This window comes from Leptinotarsa decemlineata, unplaced genomic scaffold, assembly GCF_025532065.1.
Source record: "Leptinotarsa decemlineata unplaced genomic scaffold, Ldec_3_MD MMD2_tig00000251_RagTag_RagTag, whole genome shotgun sequence".
In the NCBI taxonomy this organism is placed as follows: Eukaryota; Metazoa; Arthropoda; class Insecta; order Coleoptera; family Chrysomelidae; genus Leptinotarsa; species Leptinotarsa decemlineata.
The window spans coordinates 6714965-6731559 of NW_027412547.1; the positions used below are offsets into that span (position 1 = coordinate 6714965).

The 16595-nt window shown below is 34.6% G+C and overlaps 1 protein-coding gene and 1 long non-coding RNA gene across 2 annotated transcripts; both read left to right on the forward strand.

Moving 5' to 3' along the window:
* The first annotated feature begins 1228 nt into the window (after positions 1-1228).
* Positions 1229-6456, forward strand: LOC111509374 (uncharacterized). The gene is made up of 2 exons (XR_012465087.1): positions 1229-1340; positions 5284-6456. It is a non-coding gene; the product is annotated as an uncharacterized lncRNA (long non-coding RNA).
* An 8635-nt stretch (positions 6457-15091) lies between these two features.
* Positions 15092-16117, forward strand: Arf102F (ADP-ribosylation factor 2). Its single transcript, XM_023165099.2, has one exon. The coding sequence runs from the start codon at positions 15369-15371 to the stop codon at positions 15906-15908; it is 540 nt and encodes a 179-aa protein (XP_023020867.1). The 5' UTR covers positions 15092-15368; the 3' UTR covers positions 15909-16117.
* Positions 16118-16595: the final 478 nt, after the last annotated feature.

The window sequence follows — 16595 nt, forward strand, 5'->3', positions numbered from 1 at the left end:
AATTGATTGTTGTTCATTTTAATAGATTGACAAAAAGTGATGTTGAGCAACTAAAACGTTCTTCTTTGGTGCATGATGTGCTTCCAATAACTTTATCAATTCATCATATGTCAACTGATCAGGAGTTTTAGGATCAGCCAAAGCTGTAATAATGTTGAAATTTTGAGCTCCAATATAATTCAGTAGCAATTGAGCACAATAAGGTCTATTTGTATTGATCTGCTTCATTTGAAGATAATTCTGGAACCTGCTTTTGTAATTTGAAAACGATTCTTTCTTGCTGTCAACATTTTCGAAGTTAGCTAAAAGTGCTCCCTTGCTTGATGATTCACGGTTTGTCTGACTCTGTGAACTTTGTAATTGAGAAAAGAGAGTAGATATCATTGCAGTTCGAAATTTCATAAATTCTTTGAACTGTTGGGTGTCCATTTTGAATGTTTTTATTTTCGATTATTTTGATTTTTATAATCTTTTTAATTCACCTCGTCGCCAAAACTGTTGTGAATGAGTAGTATTTGATTTGATGTATGAATTAATACCACTTTATAATGAATATGTGACTTCTCTTTGTGATCTTTTTAATTGACATCTATTTGACAACTGGATAATATTTTACACTAATGATATCACGGGTGTCCCAAATATATAAATATATGTAATACACAACAGATAGCATTTTCAGGAGAAGAAAATTGATACAGTACCATCCCACAGGTGTGCACAACGAACTACAAAAACGACTGTGACCTTGATCATTTGCGTGGAACGTCTATAGAGTAAGTAGTTTGTGCTAAGGTATGACGATTTTCGGTCAAGATCGTACAGGAAGAATACATGCTGAAGCTCCAGCAAACGCGAGTTCCTTGTTTGCTGTTCTACAACAAACGTTTTACGATCCGATATAAATAACGTCCCTCTAAGGGGATGAGGGTGCTGTGGTTCCGTGGAGCGTCTGGGATCGTACGAGAGTTTTCATCGAAATAAATTTTCAGTTAGTTTTACTGGATGTTTTCATTCCTTCATTTTGTTGTAATGTGAAAAATGTACTTTGTAATGTTTCAAATTACTGATTATTATTTACTTCATGTACTATTATAGTATATGGAAAATGGGAAATTTATGAACAAGTAAGCGAAAACTTTGTGAAAAATTATGTATATCAGCTACACACAATATTTAAATTTTGATAATTTGTGAAACATCAAATGTTATCTGTCGCACGCCAATGGTGAGTGGGGAATACTCGATTTACTAGCTCTAGTTCTATCACTTCACAGTTTATACTAGTTTTGGTTTTTATAGATTTATTTCTGTTTTATTTTCCTTCGGATTCACTCGATGTAAGTATTAATTATTATTGTATATAAGATCTTATAAAATATTGGTGAATGGGTCATATAAACTTGTTCTTCATGAAAATAATGAAACATGGATGGATATGACAGTAAGGTTTTTGATTTTTGAAAAATATAATGTCGTAGTATCTGAAAATATTGCGCCGATTCACGGGAAACACGTTTGTACTGAAGTTTTTACTGAAGAACTGAATTGAATCTGAGGATATAAAATTAGTTTCAATAATAATCATGAAAAATGAGAAATGAACTTTCTATATTCTTTTTACCACTTATGTTTGTAACGTTACTGTACTATAAAGATATTTTCAAACGTATGCATTTGAAAATGTTCTTATAGAACGAAATTGCAGTAACATTAGTTACAAACCCTACTGATAAAAAACAGGAAGTTTTTTTCATTTTTCATGAATATCTCCTACTACGTAGCAACAGATACTTCTATCAATGCATTCAATAATAGTTGCTGTATTGAGCTCCAAAAAAGTGGAGCTCATAGAATAATCATAATCAGGTATGATTATTCTATGTCCAGAATCTCACCTCACTTTACAGGACTGACGGTAGCTACCAGATGTTTATTAGTATTCAATAAAAAACCAGGAAACTTTTTGCCTTGAAAGTATGGTCGATCTCATTCTTCAAATTTATGAGTTTTCAATTTGGTTTTCAGTCCCCTGAAATCAAAAAACGGGTTCTCAAATGGGTAAAATATTGACGGAAATTATTATACAGTTTAATTAATGTCTCTCGAAATTGAATGGTTCTTAACACGTTATACATAAGTAGCATATTTATATTTCATCAATTCGGACTGAAATACACCACGAAACATTGTCAACCGCCTTCAAACAAACGTAGCATACATATTCATATTAAAAAAAGTACTGAATTCCGTTCATATATTATATTCAGTCATTTGGAATCCTTATTTGTTCTTATTGGTTCATCTCATTTTAGGGGAGTTTAAATTTACTATAAAAAAAGGAAATAACCCAAGCATCTGCTAACATAACATTCAGAACATATGATCCAAATTATTCATCATATCAACTGCCTAAACAGAACATCAAATTCATACAAATCATATGTGAACTGAGACGTTCAGAACTCACTTATATGTATAACAATTTCATTATTCATACAGTAACAGTGTTAACTTTGGACATATATGGGAATTTTCATAGATAACAGATTTTGGACTCTGATATCAGCTTAACATTTCAGTTACCCGCTAGGTCAATACCAATAGACCAGAGTCGATAATTAGGAAGAATAAATTAGGGTCGATCTGATTTCGGGAAGTAGTAGGAGGTGAGTTTTTAAGGGTGAAAAATGGTTGGATTATCTTGATTTTCGGAAAAACTACAAGTCCTATGGAACAAAGTTAAATAACAAAGTTGGAGGTACTTAATAGATCTACAACTTTCATATTTACAACTTCACATAACCTCAAAATGTATGTGAAAAATTCAAATAACCAAGTGTTTGGTTTTTTATTTCTATCTTTGTGAAAAAATTTTTTTTTGAGAAACTCGGTGAAAACCTACTTTTTATGTCCCAAATACTCTGTAATTTTTTTGATTTGAAATATTAATTTTTTCACCTTATTTTTGACTTAATATCAATAAAGCACCCTAATTTTCAATCGAAAAATCTCACATCAAAATATCACCTTTTTTTAAAAAGTCGTTGTGCTTTTTGTTCTTTGAAATCTCTACTTTCTGATAATGTAAAAAATATACATTACTATTGTAAATGTTCTCAGAAAATGTAAAAAATCGTAAAAACTCGAATTCGATTTTTTTTCAATCATGTACAATTTCATAAAAAAAGTGGTTGCTGCAATTTTATTCAGTTAAAAAGTTTATTCATCGAATTCTAATTACATTCATCATGTCATATCAAAAAATATAAATATACATTATATCGTACTACAAGGAAAGAAAGTTTTTGGCTTTCTACTACTCCATCTTGATACAAAAAAAAGAAGGATGAGGAAGTCTTCCAAAGAAAGGAAGGAAGTAACTCTATACATGGACGTGTAGATCATGCAAAAAAGTAACTTTCAGATAATTTATGTTAAAATCACCAGTCAATAATAAATATGAGTTGACAGATAATTCAGATAATAAATAGCTTAGGTTATTAATAAATATATCTCCATCAGCAGAAGGTGAACGGTAAATACATAAAATGTACAGAATATTTTTTTTTGCTGTAGCAAACGGAAAACAAACGATTTGTCTTCGGACAAGTCTTGGAACTTATCAACTTGAACGAAAGTCAAGTCACCAAGAGCCGAATTCCTAATCAATATTACAGTTCTTCCATGATTATAACAGTTTCTGGAGTATCTAGATATTATAGTGTAGTCTGGAATGTTTATTAGTTTATTAGCTTATTACACCAATGTTCCGAAAGTAAGACTATTGTAGGAAAATTCAAGTCACTTAAAAATATAAAAATTTTATCTGATTTGTTCCGTAGGCACGAATGTTGAGTAAGACTAAAGTAATAGAGTTACAATTAGAGAAATAATTAAAATTGTTATGTTCTTCAAATGATCTTTTTGGATCATAGGAACTCTTAGAACATAGTTTTCTTTCATCATCTAAACTTTTTTTAGTGTCTTCATGGAGGGGTCTAAAAAAACCTTGAATGGTTTCATTCGTGACAGACAGACTGCTGAAACTCAAATAATGTAGTTCTCATACCACCTACATTTTGGAAATAAATCAAGAAATCAAATGCTGACTGTTGACTACCCGGTTTCAGGCGTTTTTTTGCTCAGAAATTATCCTAGCTATACCATTTACATACTTTATTGTCAAATAAGATTTCCAAGATGAAATTCTCGTATTCAATTGTTCCCTCAATAATTTCAAGTGCTTTCTTTGTTGGAACGTTAAATCAGATGATATCTTTAGCCGGGGACAGTCAGGACTGGTGATTTTATCTTAATTTTTCAGTAGAGTTAAAACAAAATGTGAGTCACCTAAAATCAATTTTAATGGACGTTGCACATTATTACCTGATTTCTTCCCAATGCGAAAAACTTTTTTTATATAATCTTCTGGTATTATTCCCTAGTTTCCTTTTATCAACATTAGGATTTTCGTTTTCTGGTAGATTGTAAACCATTATGTTTGTGGATCTTCTCTTCTCTTTAATTCTTCTATCTCAAGTATGAAGGTTTCACAATCCGCTAAGTTTGTCCCGATTTCACCATTTTTTTTATTTGAAGAACTGGCCCTAGGGCTCTCTACGAGCTATTCTAATGTTAAAAGTCTTTGCTGATGTGATTTGTTCAAATCTAGAATTTGTTCAATTTTCAATAATCTCTGTTCCATTAGCTTATTCTACTATATGAATTGTACAATTCTAAGAATCCTCTGTTCCAATGTGACTAACTTCCCATTGAGATGTGTTGTACGGTCCTGGATTTCTTGTTCAATATTACTGAGTTTCTGATTAATCTGTGATATATCATTAATTCTACATAAAGGACAGTGGAACAATATTATTCTGGTTGTGATTATAACTGCCCGAACCTCAGAAGATGATATCCCAGCACAGGATTTGCAAACAATCCTTTTGCACTGGTCACAAGGGTAACCAAATAATTCTGTTTTGCTGTCTTTCAAAACACAAGACTCATTACATTTATAACAAACCCCAGCCATGATAAATACCTAATTTTGCTGGACTATGACAACTGTTTATAGTGTTTTTAATATTCTTTCTATCACTTCCACTTTCTTACTTTGTTTTTTATGTGGTAAGTTGCTGCAATTCGTGACACTTCAGATGAAAAACGCGAACTTGTTTTTGATGAGATCACAAAAGTATATTTTCAAATGACTGCGTTTAACACCATTTCCGATTATTAGAATTCAATTGAATTAATTCGATCTCTTTGTTTCAGTCATTTATAAACACAACAAACTCTTCAAGTATGATGACCTCATACCGTACCATACTATGATCACAATGTTTTGTCGAGTAGTAGTGTCAAAAGTGAATTAAATGGGTTTATATATGTGACACAAACCTTCGCCAATATCAGAAAAATATCTTCAAGTTATGACTTCATCTCTGAAAAATTTAGGTTCTTCAGAAGATTATGGAATTTACCATAAACGCGTTGATACGAAAAATTCTTTTAGCGTTTTACAAACGCCCGATAACAGTGATAAAGATAGTCCAGTGGATTCAGAAAAAATAGAAGTAAGTGAAATAGATGAGAATACCACAAACACTTCGAAACAAAATTTAAGAAAGAAGAGGAAGTGTAGGAAGAGAAGAAAAAGGAAAAATAAACTCAAGAAAAAGATTGACAATGTATTTTATTCAACGGAAACAAAACAAGATGCAATCAACGATGAACGAACTTCGGTTGTTCCAATCGAGACAACTTCTCAAAGTGAAAGAAGAGCAAATGAACAAGGATTGAATGTTGATGACTGTGAATTCGACAACACTGTTAATCCCATTTCCCAACATGAAATTGACTTCGAAAATGAGATAGATCAGTTACAGTTAGAAGAGCAAAATGAAAACCTGAACTTCTTTCCATGGTCAGAGAATAACTGTGAATCTCCCGAGGTTCCATTTGCTGGGGAAGTTGAAGACTATAATAATGTGACATCCGAAAATGCCAAAAATGTTTATTATGAACGGATAATAGATGACGTTGAGTCGGCAGAAAATTCTCAAGAAATGAGTGAAGTTAACGACATTTCTAACTTGATATCTTCCCAACGAAGACAAGTCGATGTTGAAGAAATTGAAAATATTTATAGACTATGGAAGAATATCAACCCGTCACTTAATGATCTATTCAAATGTTTGTGTGTTGGATTAGTTACCTGTTTATTTCTGTACGGAGCATACAAAATGCTGAGCTAAGAAAAATTTTAAAAATTTAGCCTGCTCAAGTCGAGAATAGGTACTTTTGTTAGTTATTCTAAGACGACAATTATTGATTTCTATGAGCTGACGTTGATTTTTAGCTATAAATTTTGTTTATTACTGTCATACTATCATGAACTGACCTGAAATTTTAACCTCAATTTTTTTAATAAAGGGTTGCAAGTTTGATTTTTTTCCCAAAAAAGATTGTTCAAATACTTCATCGGGGGATTTCAGCAAAATTTGAATCGATATACTTTCACATACATTTATGATCCGCTGAATAAACGTGATTTTTAGAAATCTCCAAAATATGTCAATTTTCAATTTTGAAATAGCATTCCAAGCATAAGATATGAGGCTTTTTTGAATTTGAAATATTCTTCTAGGAAATATATCAAACAAATGTTGCCCATCCTTACACTTGCCTGCACCGCGCTGATGAGGCCTATAACCAGAGACACGTGTCCTAGGTTTAGCCACATTTTCGAGTGTTATGTCATGTCATGTTATGATCATATCAATATGATCGTTAACTTATTTATATATATATTTATTCAGCAATTTCTATTTTGTCCCCTTTAAAGTAATCCTCTTCAAATATAATACACTTGTGTCGGCGATTTTTCCAATCGTTGAAGCAGTTCTATTCACACACTACAATCCACAATGCTTGAAATTACTTTTCGACAGCGAATTTTGAAATAGCTCAATATCAACAAGGCGTGTGGCCCTGATGAAGTGCCCGTCATCGTACTTAAAAAGTGGGCAAATGAACTCGCACCAGTATTTTGCAGACTTTTCAACCTGTCTTATAAGAAAGGAGTTTCTCCTTCGCGTTGTAAGATTGCTCGCGTTTAGCCTATTCCCAAAAAGGTCAAGAAAAATCTTCCAAACAACTATAGACCAGTCGCTTTGCTACTAGTGATATCAAAAATCATGAAGACGCCGTAAACCAACATATCCTCAAATATTTGGAAGGCTTCAACATCTTGAGCGATCAGCAATATGGCTTACGGAAACAAAGATCAACAGGCGAACTTCTATCGTATGTCACCCATATTTGGAATTACGCAATCGAGGAACATGAAGAGTCAAGAGCTGTTGCGCTTGATATTTCTAAGGCCATTGACCGTGTATAGCATGACGGTTTACAGGCCAAACATCGATGCTATGCCTTGTCGGATCATTTTTGTGTATGGCTCTTCAGCTTCCTGAAAGAACGTTCCCTGCAAGTGGCCGCCGATGGATATCTCTCGAAAACTTTTACCATCAACGATGGTAAACGGTGGAAAAAACTAAGAATCCAATATATTGCTTTGCTGACGACAGCACACTTGTCTCGTCATTCCATTTGGATTCCAGGACATCGGCTGCAGATGCACATCTTCACCGGCAGCAGGAGGTTGCATATCTTAATGAGGATCTAGAAGTGATTTCGAATTAGGGTGAGGGTAACAAGGTTCAATTCATCCACAAAAACCAAGGCATCGGTTTTCTCTAAAAAGACAAATGTTTCCGAACCGAATATAATAATGTCAGGTCAGACAATTCCGCTTTCTGCCTCGATAAGTTTGTGGGGGGTTAGAGCTGACACCAATATGTCTTGGCACAATCATGTCGCTGGAATTGCGAAGGCTGTTTCTTGAAAGCTTGAAATACTGTGCCGAACCAGAAAACTGTACACACTTCAGCAACTTTTGATGCTTCATAAAGCTCAGATCAGACTTTTCTTGAAGTATTGTTTACATGTATGCCCCCAAACATAACCTGAAGTTGCTGGATTCCATCCAGGAAAGAGCCATCCGCCTGATTGGAGATGCGAACATCACGTGCAACCTTGATAGCCTGGAACATCGAAGAAAAGTTGGAGATTTGTCTCTCTTTTATAGATACTTCCACGGAAAGTGTTCAAGTGACTTGACAAATTTGATTCCACCAAGAGCGGTACGTGTCAGAAATACGCGACAGACTGTGGCTGCTCATCGTTTTGAGGTTCAACTCAGTACACCTCGAACTTGACTGTTCAAGGACTCTTTCATCTGGAGAACTGCGTTTATGGGGAATAAACTTCTTGAGAACGTTTTTCCACTTTGAGGCACAGGCACCGGTTTCTGTATTGCTTGTGTTTTGTCCTTTGAAAAATGGACTTTTCGGTATGTCCTTCAGCCCTCTCAGCAATGGGCTCATTCAGGCTAATTCAGTTTTTTATTGAAAATTATATATTATAAAAGTGAATCATCTCCGAAGTATTCCACAAAATTTTCCTGTTTATATCTCAATCAACAACTGAGCAAGAGCTGTAGTTGGAGATTATGAATCGCTGCTATCGTCAATTCTTCAAAGTAATGTATATATCAATTCTGGGTAACTGGCATTTTTGAGACAAAAGTTCTATAATAAATTAAGAGTACCTTGGGATTCCAAGACATAATTTCGGATTTTTCTCTATGACGTAAATAGATCTTCGCTCAATATTGTTCCAGTTTTCAACTGATGTTCCAGACAAAGTAGAATCTGATGATGTATCAACAGAAGTCATGTCTGATGTACTCAAACTCTCACTGTCCTCGGGGGAACTTAGTAATAATTTTTTCCAATACTTTCTGTATTTTATATTTCTTTAAAACGATTTTTTTCGGGGGTATATAATATTTACGGTCTGTTTAGCTTTTGATCTTCGAAAAACCTGTTTATTAACTTGAATTTCAACATCAAAGGTCTTTTCCTGTGTACCTGCTTCATCTGACATGTTTCGATTTTCAGCGATATCTTCGTTACAAGTATTTAACAAAATTTGTTTTTCCTTTTTTTTGGTTTTAATATAATTTTTCTCACTTTCATAGTTTTGATATACATGTAATTTTCTAAGTCTGTTTCAACCTAATTCAATTCAAATTCAAAGTAGTGCTCAGAGTAAACTATATTTTTTTTATTAATCATAATCATTCATACTTACATTAAAATGATCTTCGCAACAAAAAATGCGTCCCCTAGGCAGACACAAAGTCGGCCCTCCGCATAGCGCGCTGCCATAACTTTCGTAATAGTGAAATCAAAATTTTGTCCGGTGCAGTTACCGAAGAATTCTTGCATTTAGGAACGGAACAATACTTGTAACGTTATTTTTTATCATTATTCATATTCAAGCAGTTAACATCCTGCAGTAAACAACACACAACTTGCTTTCTACGGTTTTAGCACACGTATTTCGCTAATCCGCCAGCACTCCCTTGTCGCCGAGTCAACTGATGTGACGTCAAGCTTGACCACGCCCCGTTTCGGTGAACGCCACATTCAACAATTAATTTGAGGGGGAAGATAAAGAGTGAAAATTAAGATTTTTTGCAGATGTACTATTTGAAACATAAACTATCAAATTATGAAATGAAAAAAATGTGTTAAATGGGCCCATTCAATTTTTATCGCCTCAATAGTCGCAAAACGCCGTCCTTTCACGAGTCTCTTCAATCATGAGAACAGGAAAAACTCGCGGGAGATCAAATCTGGTAAATACTGTGGCTGAAGCATGATTACAGTGTTGTATTTGACCAAAAAATTACGAACACGCAATGACGAGTGAGCAGGTGCATTTTTGTGATGCAAAAGCCTCGAAGAGTTTTTCCACAATATCGGTTCTTTTCTTCGTATTGCTTCTCGCTAGCGGCGCATAACTTCGATATGATACTCCTTATTGACTGTACGATCATGTGGCAAGAATTGCTGATGCACTACGAAAAAAACACTAAACAAAACCTTGATATTTGATCGAACTTGGCGTGTTTTTTTCGTTTTGGCTTTCCTGGGCTCTTCTATTGAGAGGATTGGACTTTGGTTTCGATGTCATAAACATATATCCATGATTCATCACCAGTTATGACCAGCAAATCTGGATCTCCGTTGACGTCATTGAACAATGCTAGAGCAATGCTCACTAAACGTTTTTTTTTTGTAAAATATATACTGTAACGAATTAAAGAATTAACTGTCTTAAACAAATTTATTTTCAACAATATTTCACTATCATAACTAACTGTTCGAATTCTTTATTTAAACGCACGATTCGCTTTCTGAATACAGACTCCTCTCTGGGGCGAGAAGCGGGTCTTATAAACCGGTAAAGACCGTGCTAGATTTCTCTAGTTGTTTCGACACTGGCCTAGACTTTTCGCGGCGACTTGTCGATCGTATTCCATATGTTTGCTGGCTGAGATATCGGTCAGGGCTGGCTTCAGATTCGTTACAATACCAACATCCTCAGCAACTTTTCTGATAGTGATTCGACGATTCTCCATAACAATTTTCTTCACATTCTCAACATTTTCATTGGTTGTTGGGGCGTCCAGGGCGAGCGTCGAAATTCACATCTTCTCGGCCTTTAGTGAACAGCTTCTTTTTCAAGGACAAAACACAAGCACTACAGGAAAATCCTTAAGGAGCTCTAAGAGTGGTGCCTGAGTGAAAGTTGTGGATCATATTGGATTTCAATCGCTGTAGATTGAATCCATTTGGAAAAAGGTTCTCAGGAAGTTTATTCCACATAAACGCAGTTCTTAAAATGAAAGAGTTCTTAGACAGTGAAGTTCGAAGTGTACTGAGTTGAACTTCAAAATGATGAGCAGCCACAGTCCGTCGCGTATTTCTGATATGTTCGTGAAAGTATCTATAGAAGAGAGACAAATCTCCATGTTCCTGACTATCAAGGTTGCAAGTGATGTTCGCGTCTACAATCAGGCGGATGGCTCTTTTCTGGATAGAATTCAGCAGCTTCAGAGTATGCTTAGGGGCGGAGCTCCATACATGAGAACAGTGCCTACTCCAGAGAAGGTCTGATCTGAGCTTCATACAGCATCAAAAGTAGCTGAGGTGCGTATAGTTTTCTAGTTCGGAACAGTGATCCAAGCTTTTGAGAAGCGGCCTTTGCAATTCCAGCGACATGATTGTGCCAAGACATATTGGTATCCATTTCAAACCCCAACAAATTTGTCGAAGCGTATAATAATGTCTGACCTGGCATTATTATATCCGGTTCGGAGACATTTTTTTTGTAGAACACCGATGCCTAGGCATTGAATTGAACCTGGTTACTTTCACACCAATTCGAAATTTCTCCTAGATTCTCATCCAAATATGCAACCTCCTGCTGCCGGTGAAGATGTGCATCTGCAGCCGATGTCCTGGAATCCAAATGGAATGACGAGACAAGTGTGCTGTCATCGGTAAATCGATATATTGGATTTTTTTTTCCAATAAGTCGTTGATGTAAAGTAAAAAGATGATCGTGGAACAGGGTTGATGGTGAAAGTATTCGACAGATATTCATCGACGGCCACTTGCAGGGAACGTTCTTTCAGAAAGCTGAGGAGCCATACACAAAAATGATCCGACAAGCCATAGCATCGAAGTTTGGCCAGCAAACCCTCATGCCACACAAGGTCAAAGGCTTTGAAAATATCAAGCGCAACAGCTCTTGACTCTCCATGTTTCTCGATTGCGTTATTCCAGATATGGGTGACATACGATAGAAGGTCGCCTGTTGATCTTTGTTTCCGAAAGCCATATTCATGATCGACTGGTCTATAGTTATTTGGAAGATTCTTCTTGCCTTTTTTGGGAATAGTCTGATTGCGAGAAATCTTCCAACGAGGAGGAAAACGTCTTCCTTGTAAGACTGGTTGAAAAGTCTGCAAAATAATGGAGCGAGTTCATTTGCGCACTTTTTAAGTACGATTACGGGCACTTCAGCAGGACCAGATGCACCACTTTCTGACTGTCAACGTCTCAAGTGTTTTTGAGCCCTTGATTCCATTTTTTGTACAAAATTTGACGCGATTCTTTGATTCATTTTTTTCGATAGCAGAAAATCGCCGAACACGCAAAACTTTTTTATGCCTCTCACGAACAAACTAAACATGCCGAAACTATGAACATATGTTCGAGACGAGAGTACCAACATAAAAAAAATCGCTAATCGAATGTGCGTAACCTGCAAAATTTGAACATCCACCCCATTTCTTGAACAGCCCACGTATATTCTAAGATATTAACGAGTGTATTTGATTCAGATGAAAAAGAGGAAAGGTCGTAGACATACTGTTTTAAATCTGTTTTGAAATCTGTTTAAAACAACTCTCAGAAGTTGAGAAACTTTGAAGTAAAATTGACAGATGAAACTGTCAAGATGGCGACTGGGCGCCATCAGGGAAAAATAAATTAAATAGAAAGGGGGGTATTGTAACACATCATTTTGAAGCTCCTGACGAATACTTCACTACCCTAGAACATGAAGTCAATATCTTCACCTAGTACAAAATGGCGGAACATTTAATAATTTCCCGAAGACAAACACGTTAATATCGATATTTCCATAAATATTCCTTTTTATCTGCCGTATGGCAATTCCAACAACCCGATATGCTTTGTTGAGTTATTTTTTGTTTATAAAAACGATAAAAAATGTCAGTACGACAATGAACATCATTGTTCAGTTAGAATATTCTCAAATAATTGGTGAGATGGTAGTAAATCCTAAACAGTCTACTTATTCCGTCGCGAATGTTTGTGAGATGTCTCCTTCTACTGTGTGGATACTTTTGAAGAGGAATAGGTATCATCCATACAAAATTAAAATGGTATCTACACCAATTAACTGTAGATGACGGCAATGTTCATAGACAAAATTGCCGTTATTGGAGTGACACCAAACCTCACGTTTTCTGGGAAACATACCCAATATCCAGAAAAAAATTAACGTTTGGGCAGGAATATTGGGAAACCATATTGTACTTAGGTCCTCTATATATTGATCAAAATTTAACAGGGGAACTGTATTTGAATATGCTGGAAAGTACTGTTGACCCTGTCATCACTGAAATCGTCGAAGCGAATCCTAATGAATTCGATATGTCAGTAGTTTTCCATAAGTTGTTTACACTCCATTTGCACTCCCTGTAGGCAAGTTCTGGAAATCATAAAGATAATTTTTAATCTATTTCGATAAGATGAGTAGGTTCAATTTGTTTCACATTGCATTGTTATTTTCAGTCGTTCGTTAAACATCGGTAATGCATCCATATCCATACTATATCGATGAATGGGATGGATGACTCTGATTATGATGATGAAAGTTATTTCGATGAAGAATATCTGACATATATAGAATACTGCAACTATGAATATACCTACTTTAATGGTAATGGTGATGGAGAAAGTGAATCCAGATCGTTTTTCGGACGAATTTTCAGATTTTTATACTCTAAGCGAAGAATATTTTACATCGGAGTAGTTATTTTCTTTTTGTTCAGAATGTACGACGGATCAGTTCGAGAAAAATTCGCTTCGCCCAGGCTTGAAAGTTGTTTCAGAAGATCTTACAGTGCCAATAATTTATTTTTTTAGAACTGAAGTTACATACTTAATGTAGTTAGTTGAAATAAAAAGTTTTATGAAGTGTTCTTTAGTATCTACTTAGTGTGCAATATTTCAGGAAAATATTCCTCAGATGATTTCATGAAGAAAATCATCTGTGGACAAACAGTGCGTTCCTCAATAAGCTTCCATTAGAAATGTCTGGTAAAAAGTACCTATTTCAAGAAAAGTTTGAGGGCACAAAGCACTGGGCTTTTCAAATCATGTACCAATATGCAAGATACTGGGTGAAAGCATAGTTAGAATTTGTATCTTTTGAATTAAATATCATATATTGTTTCCTTCATTCGTTTTCTGTTGGAAAATCGAATTAGAAATATATAGGATGATATCTGTTCAAAATCTGTTTTTCCGTTAATCAGCTGTCGCCCCCATACGAACGACAATTCTCAGAAGTTGAGAACTTGTGCGAGCTAAGGACTAACGAGGTGTTACCTTTTAACGTGTGATTCCTAACACGGTTGCAGAATCATCCCGGCTTCAATATGGATATGGATATGGATACATACTGAACAGAAGTTAGGATGCCAGAAATAATGTCAGGTGGAGAGTCTGTTTTTTTTACCAGGATTTTTGTATTTTTCTCATCATGAAGAATGAGATTTTTTTTTCTAGTATTGGATGATTCGAAATTGGTAATTGTTTTTTATCATTATTGAATAATAATAGGACCATTTTTTCCAATAACGGTTGATTCAAAACTAGAAAATCGTTCTCCAATGTTTTTCAAACTTTATTTATGCCAGTGAACTCCTCTTGGATAGGGCTTTCCAAGGTTAAGGGTTATCAGAAGTATAAATCAAATGGTTCGTAAATTATAATAAAATATAATTTATTTTCAATATTGAACTTCTCCAATATGCATGGTCTCACCAACAGGAGGCAACCACATCCGTACACGGATATCATTCAGGTAGCTATAGTTGCTTACGTGGTCATGTTAATTGGTTACCAGGTGTTGCCTATTTTTGCATGATATAGCATGCTGCACCATGCTGATGAATGATGAGTATTATCTACAATTATTATTTATCGAGAGGTGGAAATTTCAAGTATTTTTCACTGTTATTGATCCTTTATCATCATTGAAGTCGATTGTGCTATTATCATAATTATTGTTCATATTCACGTAAAATAGTTGTATTTGTTTTAAGTGTGACATTATTGGCAACACTGATATTTGCCATTTATCATTGAGACAGACGTGTAATTTCCGTAGTGTAATTAAAAACTGTAAATTTTACAGCGTTCAATAAAAAATATCGAGATATAGAAGCACCACATAAATTATTTGAAATAATAAGAAAACAAAGGCGTGTTTCGTTTTATCTGAATTTTTGTATGAAATATTATGTAGTGGCAACCGTGGTAAAAACCTAAAACAGCAGACATATGACTGACAGCAGTAGTTAGCTGACGTTTTAATATTTTGACTAATTACCATATATTCAATTTTCACCGGAGTGTTTCCCAGTTTTGTACTAGTAAAAAACTAAGTAATATTCGTGAAATTATTAGTTTTCCAGCCCGGTTAATCTAGCAAAAAGTGGAAAAGAACTCAATCATTGTTTAGTGATGATAATATTGTATAATTCTCCTGAACAAAACCATTACCTGGCGTATTGATAAGACCATTCATTTTGAAGATAGTTGATAAAATATCATTGAACCATGGGCCTTACTATATCTGCCGTATTCAACAGACTGTTTAGTAAAAAACCTATGCGAATTTTGATGGTTGGATTAGATGCAGCTGGCAAAACTACAATTTTATACAAACTTAAGCTAGGTGAAATAGTAACCACCATTCCCACGATAGGTTTCAATGTGGAAACCGTAGAGTATAAAAATATTTCATTCACAGTATGGGATGTGGGTGGTCAAACGAAAATAAGAAAGTTATGGAGGCACTATTTTTCAAATACTGATGGTCTAATATTTGTGGTAGACTCTAATGATAGAGACCGTATTGCAGAAGCAGAACAAGAATTGCACAATATGCTTGGAGAAGAAGACTTGAGAGATTCCATTTTATTGATTTTTGCCAACAAACAGGATCTACCAAATTCCATGTCCACTGCAGAACTGACCGACAAGCTCAAACTGAATACTTTGCGAAATCGTAGGTGGTTCATTCAGGCTACATGTGCTACACAAGGGAATGGATTGTATGAAGGACTTGATTGGTTGTCAAATGAATTAGCAAAATGATGATATTTTCATAATATACTCCGTAATTATTTATGTGCATATCTATTCATTATTTCTATGTGCTTCACTATTAAATTTCAAGTGTATCCATGAATATCAGTTTGGATAGTCTGTTCAGATAATTACTTTCCTTTGTATTTCACATTTATATCAATTCAGATTCTGTGTAAAAAATAATAAATAACAAAATAGAATAATTTTGGGTCAAAGTCATAATGGTTTCATTTATTTGTCTTAGATGGGTCCGAATATTGATTACTATGCTAATAGCAAAGAAAGTAAATCTACTTGATTCTGTATTTTAATACAAGGTAGAGAAAATGGAATTTGATGTCATGATATACTAAAAAATTTGAAAATTTTTGTTTCCTTGAAACTAGATTAGTTTTCCTCATGAAGAAAATGACTTAGCTTCTGTATTTTTTTAATTCCATATTGAAAAAAAAATGAAATGATACCATGGTATCTTTTGGTTGCCTCTTATTTTGTACTGGAAGCTGCAGAGACAAGATATTTCTTATTTGGTCAACTCAACCAAAGTAATTTTTTTGTGGAGGAAATCAGAGTTTTCATCAAACTTCTTGACTTCCACAATCTGAAAAATATGAAACTTGTAATGGACAACTTCATACAGGTGTAGAAAAGGCAAACTTTTTAGTTATTAAATTCAAACTATTTTTCACAAAA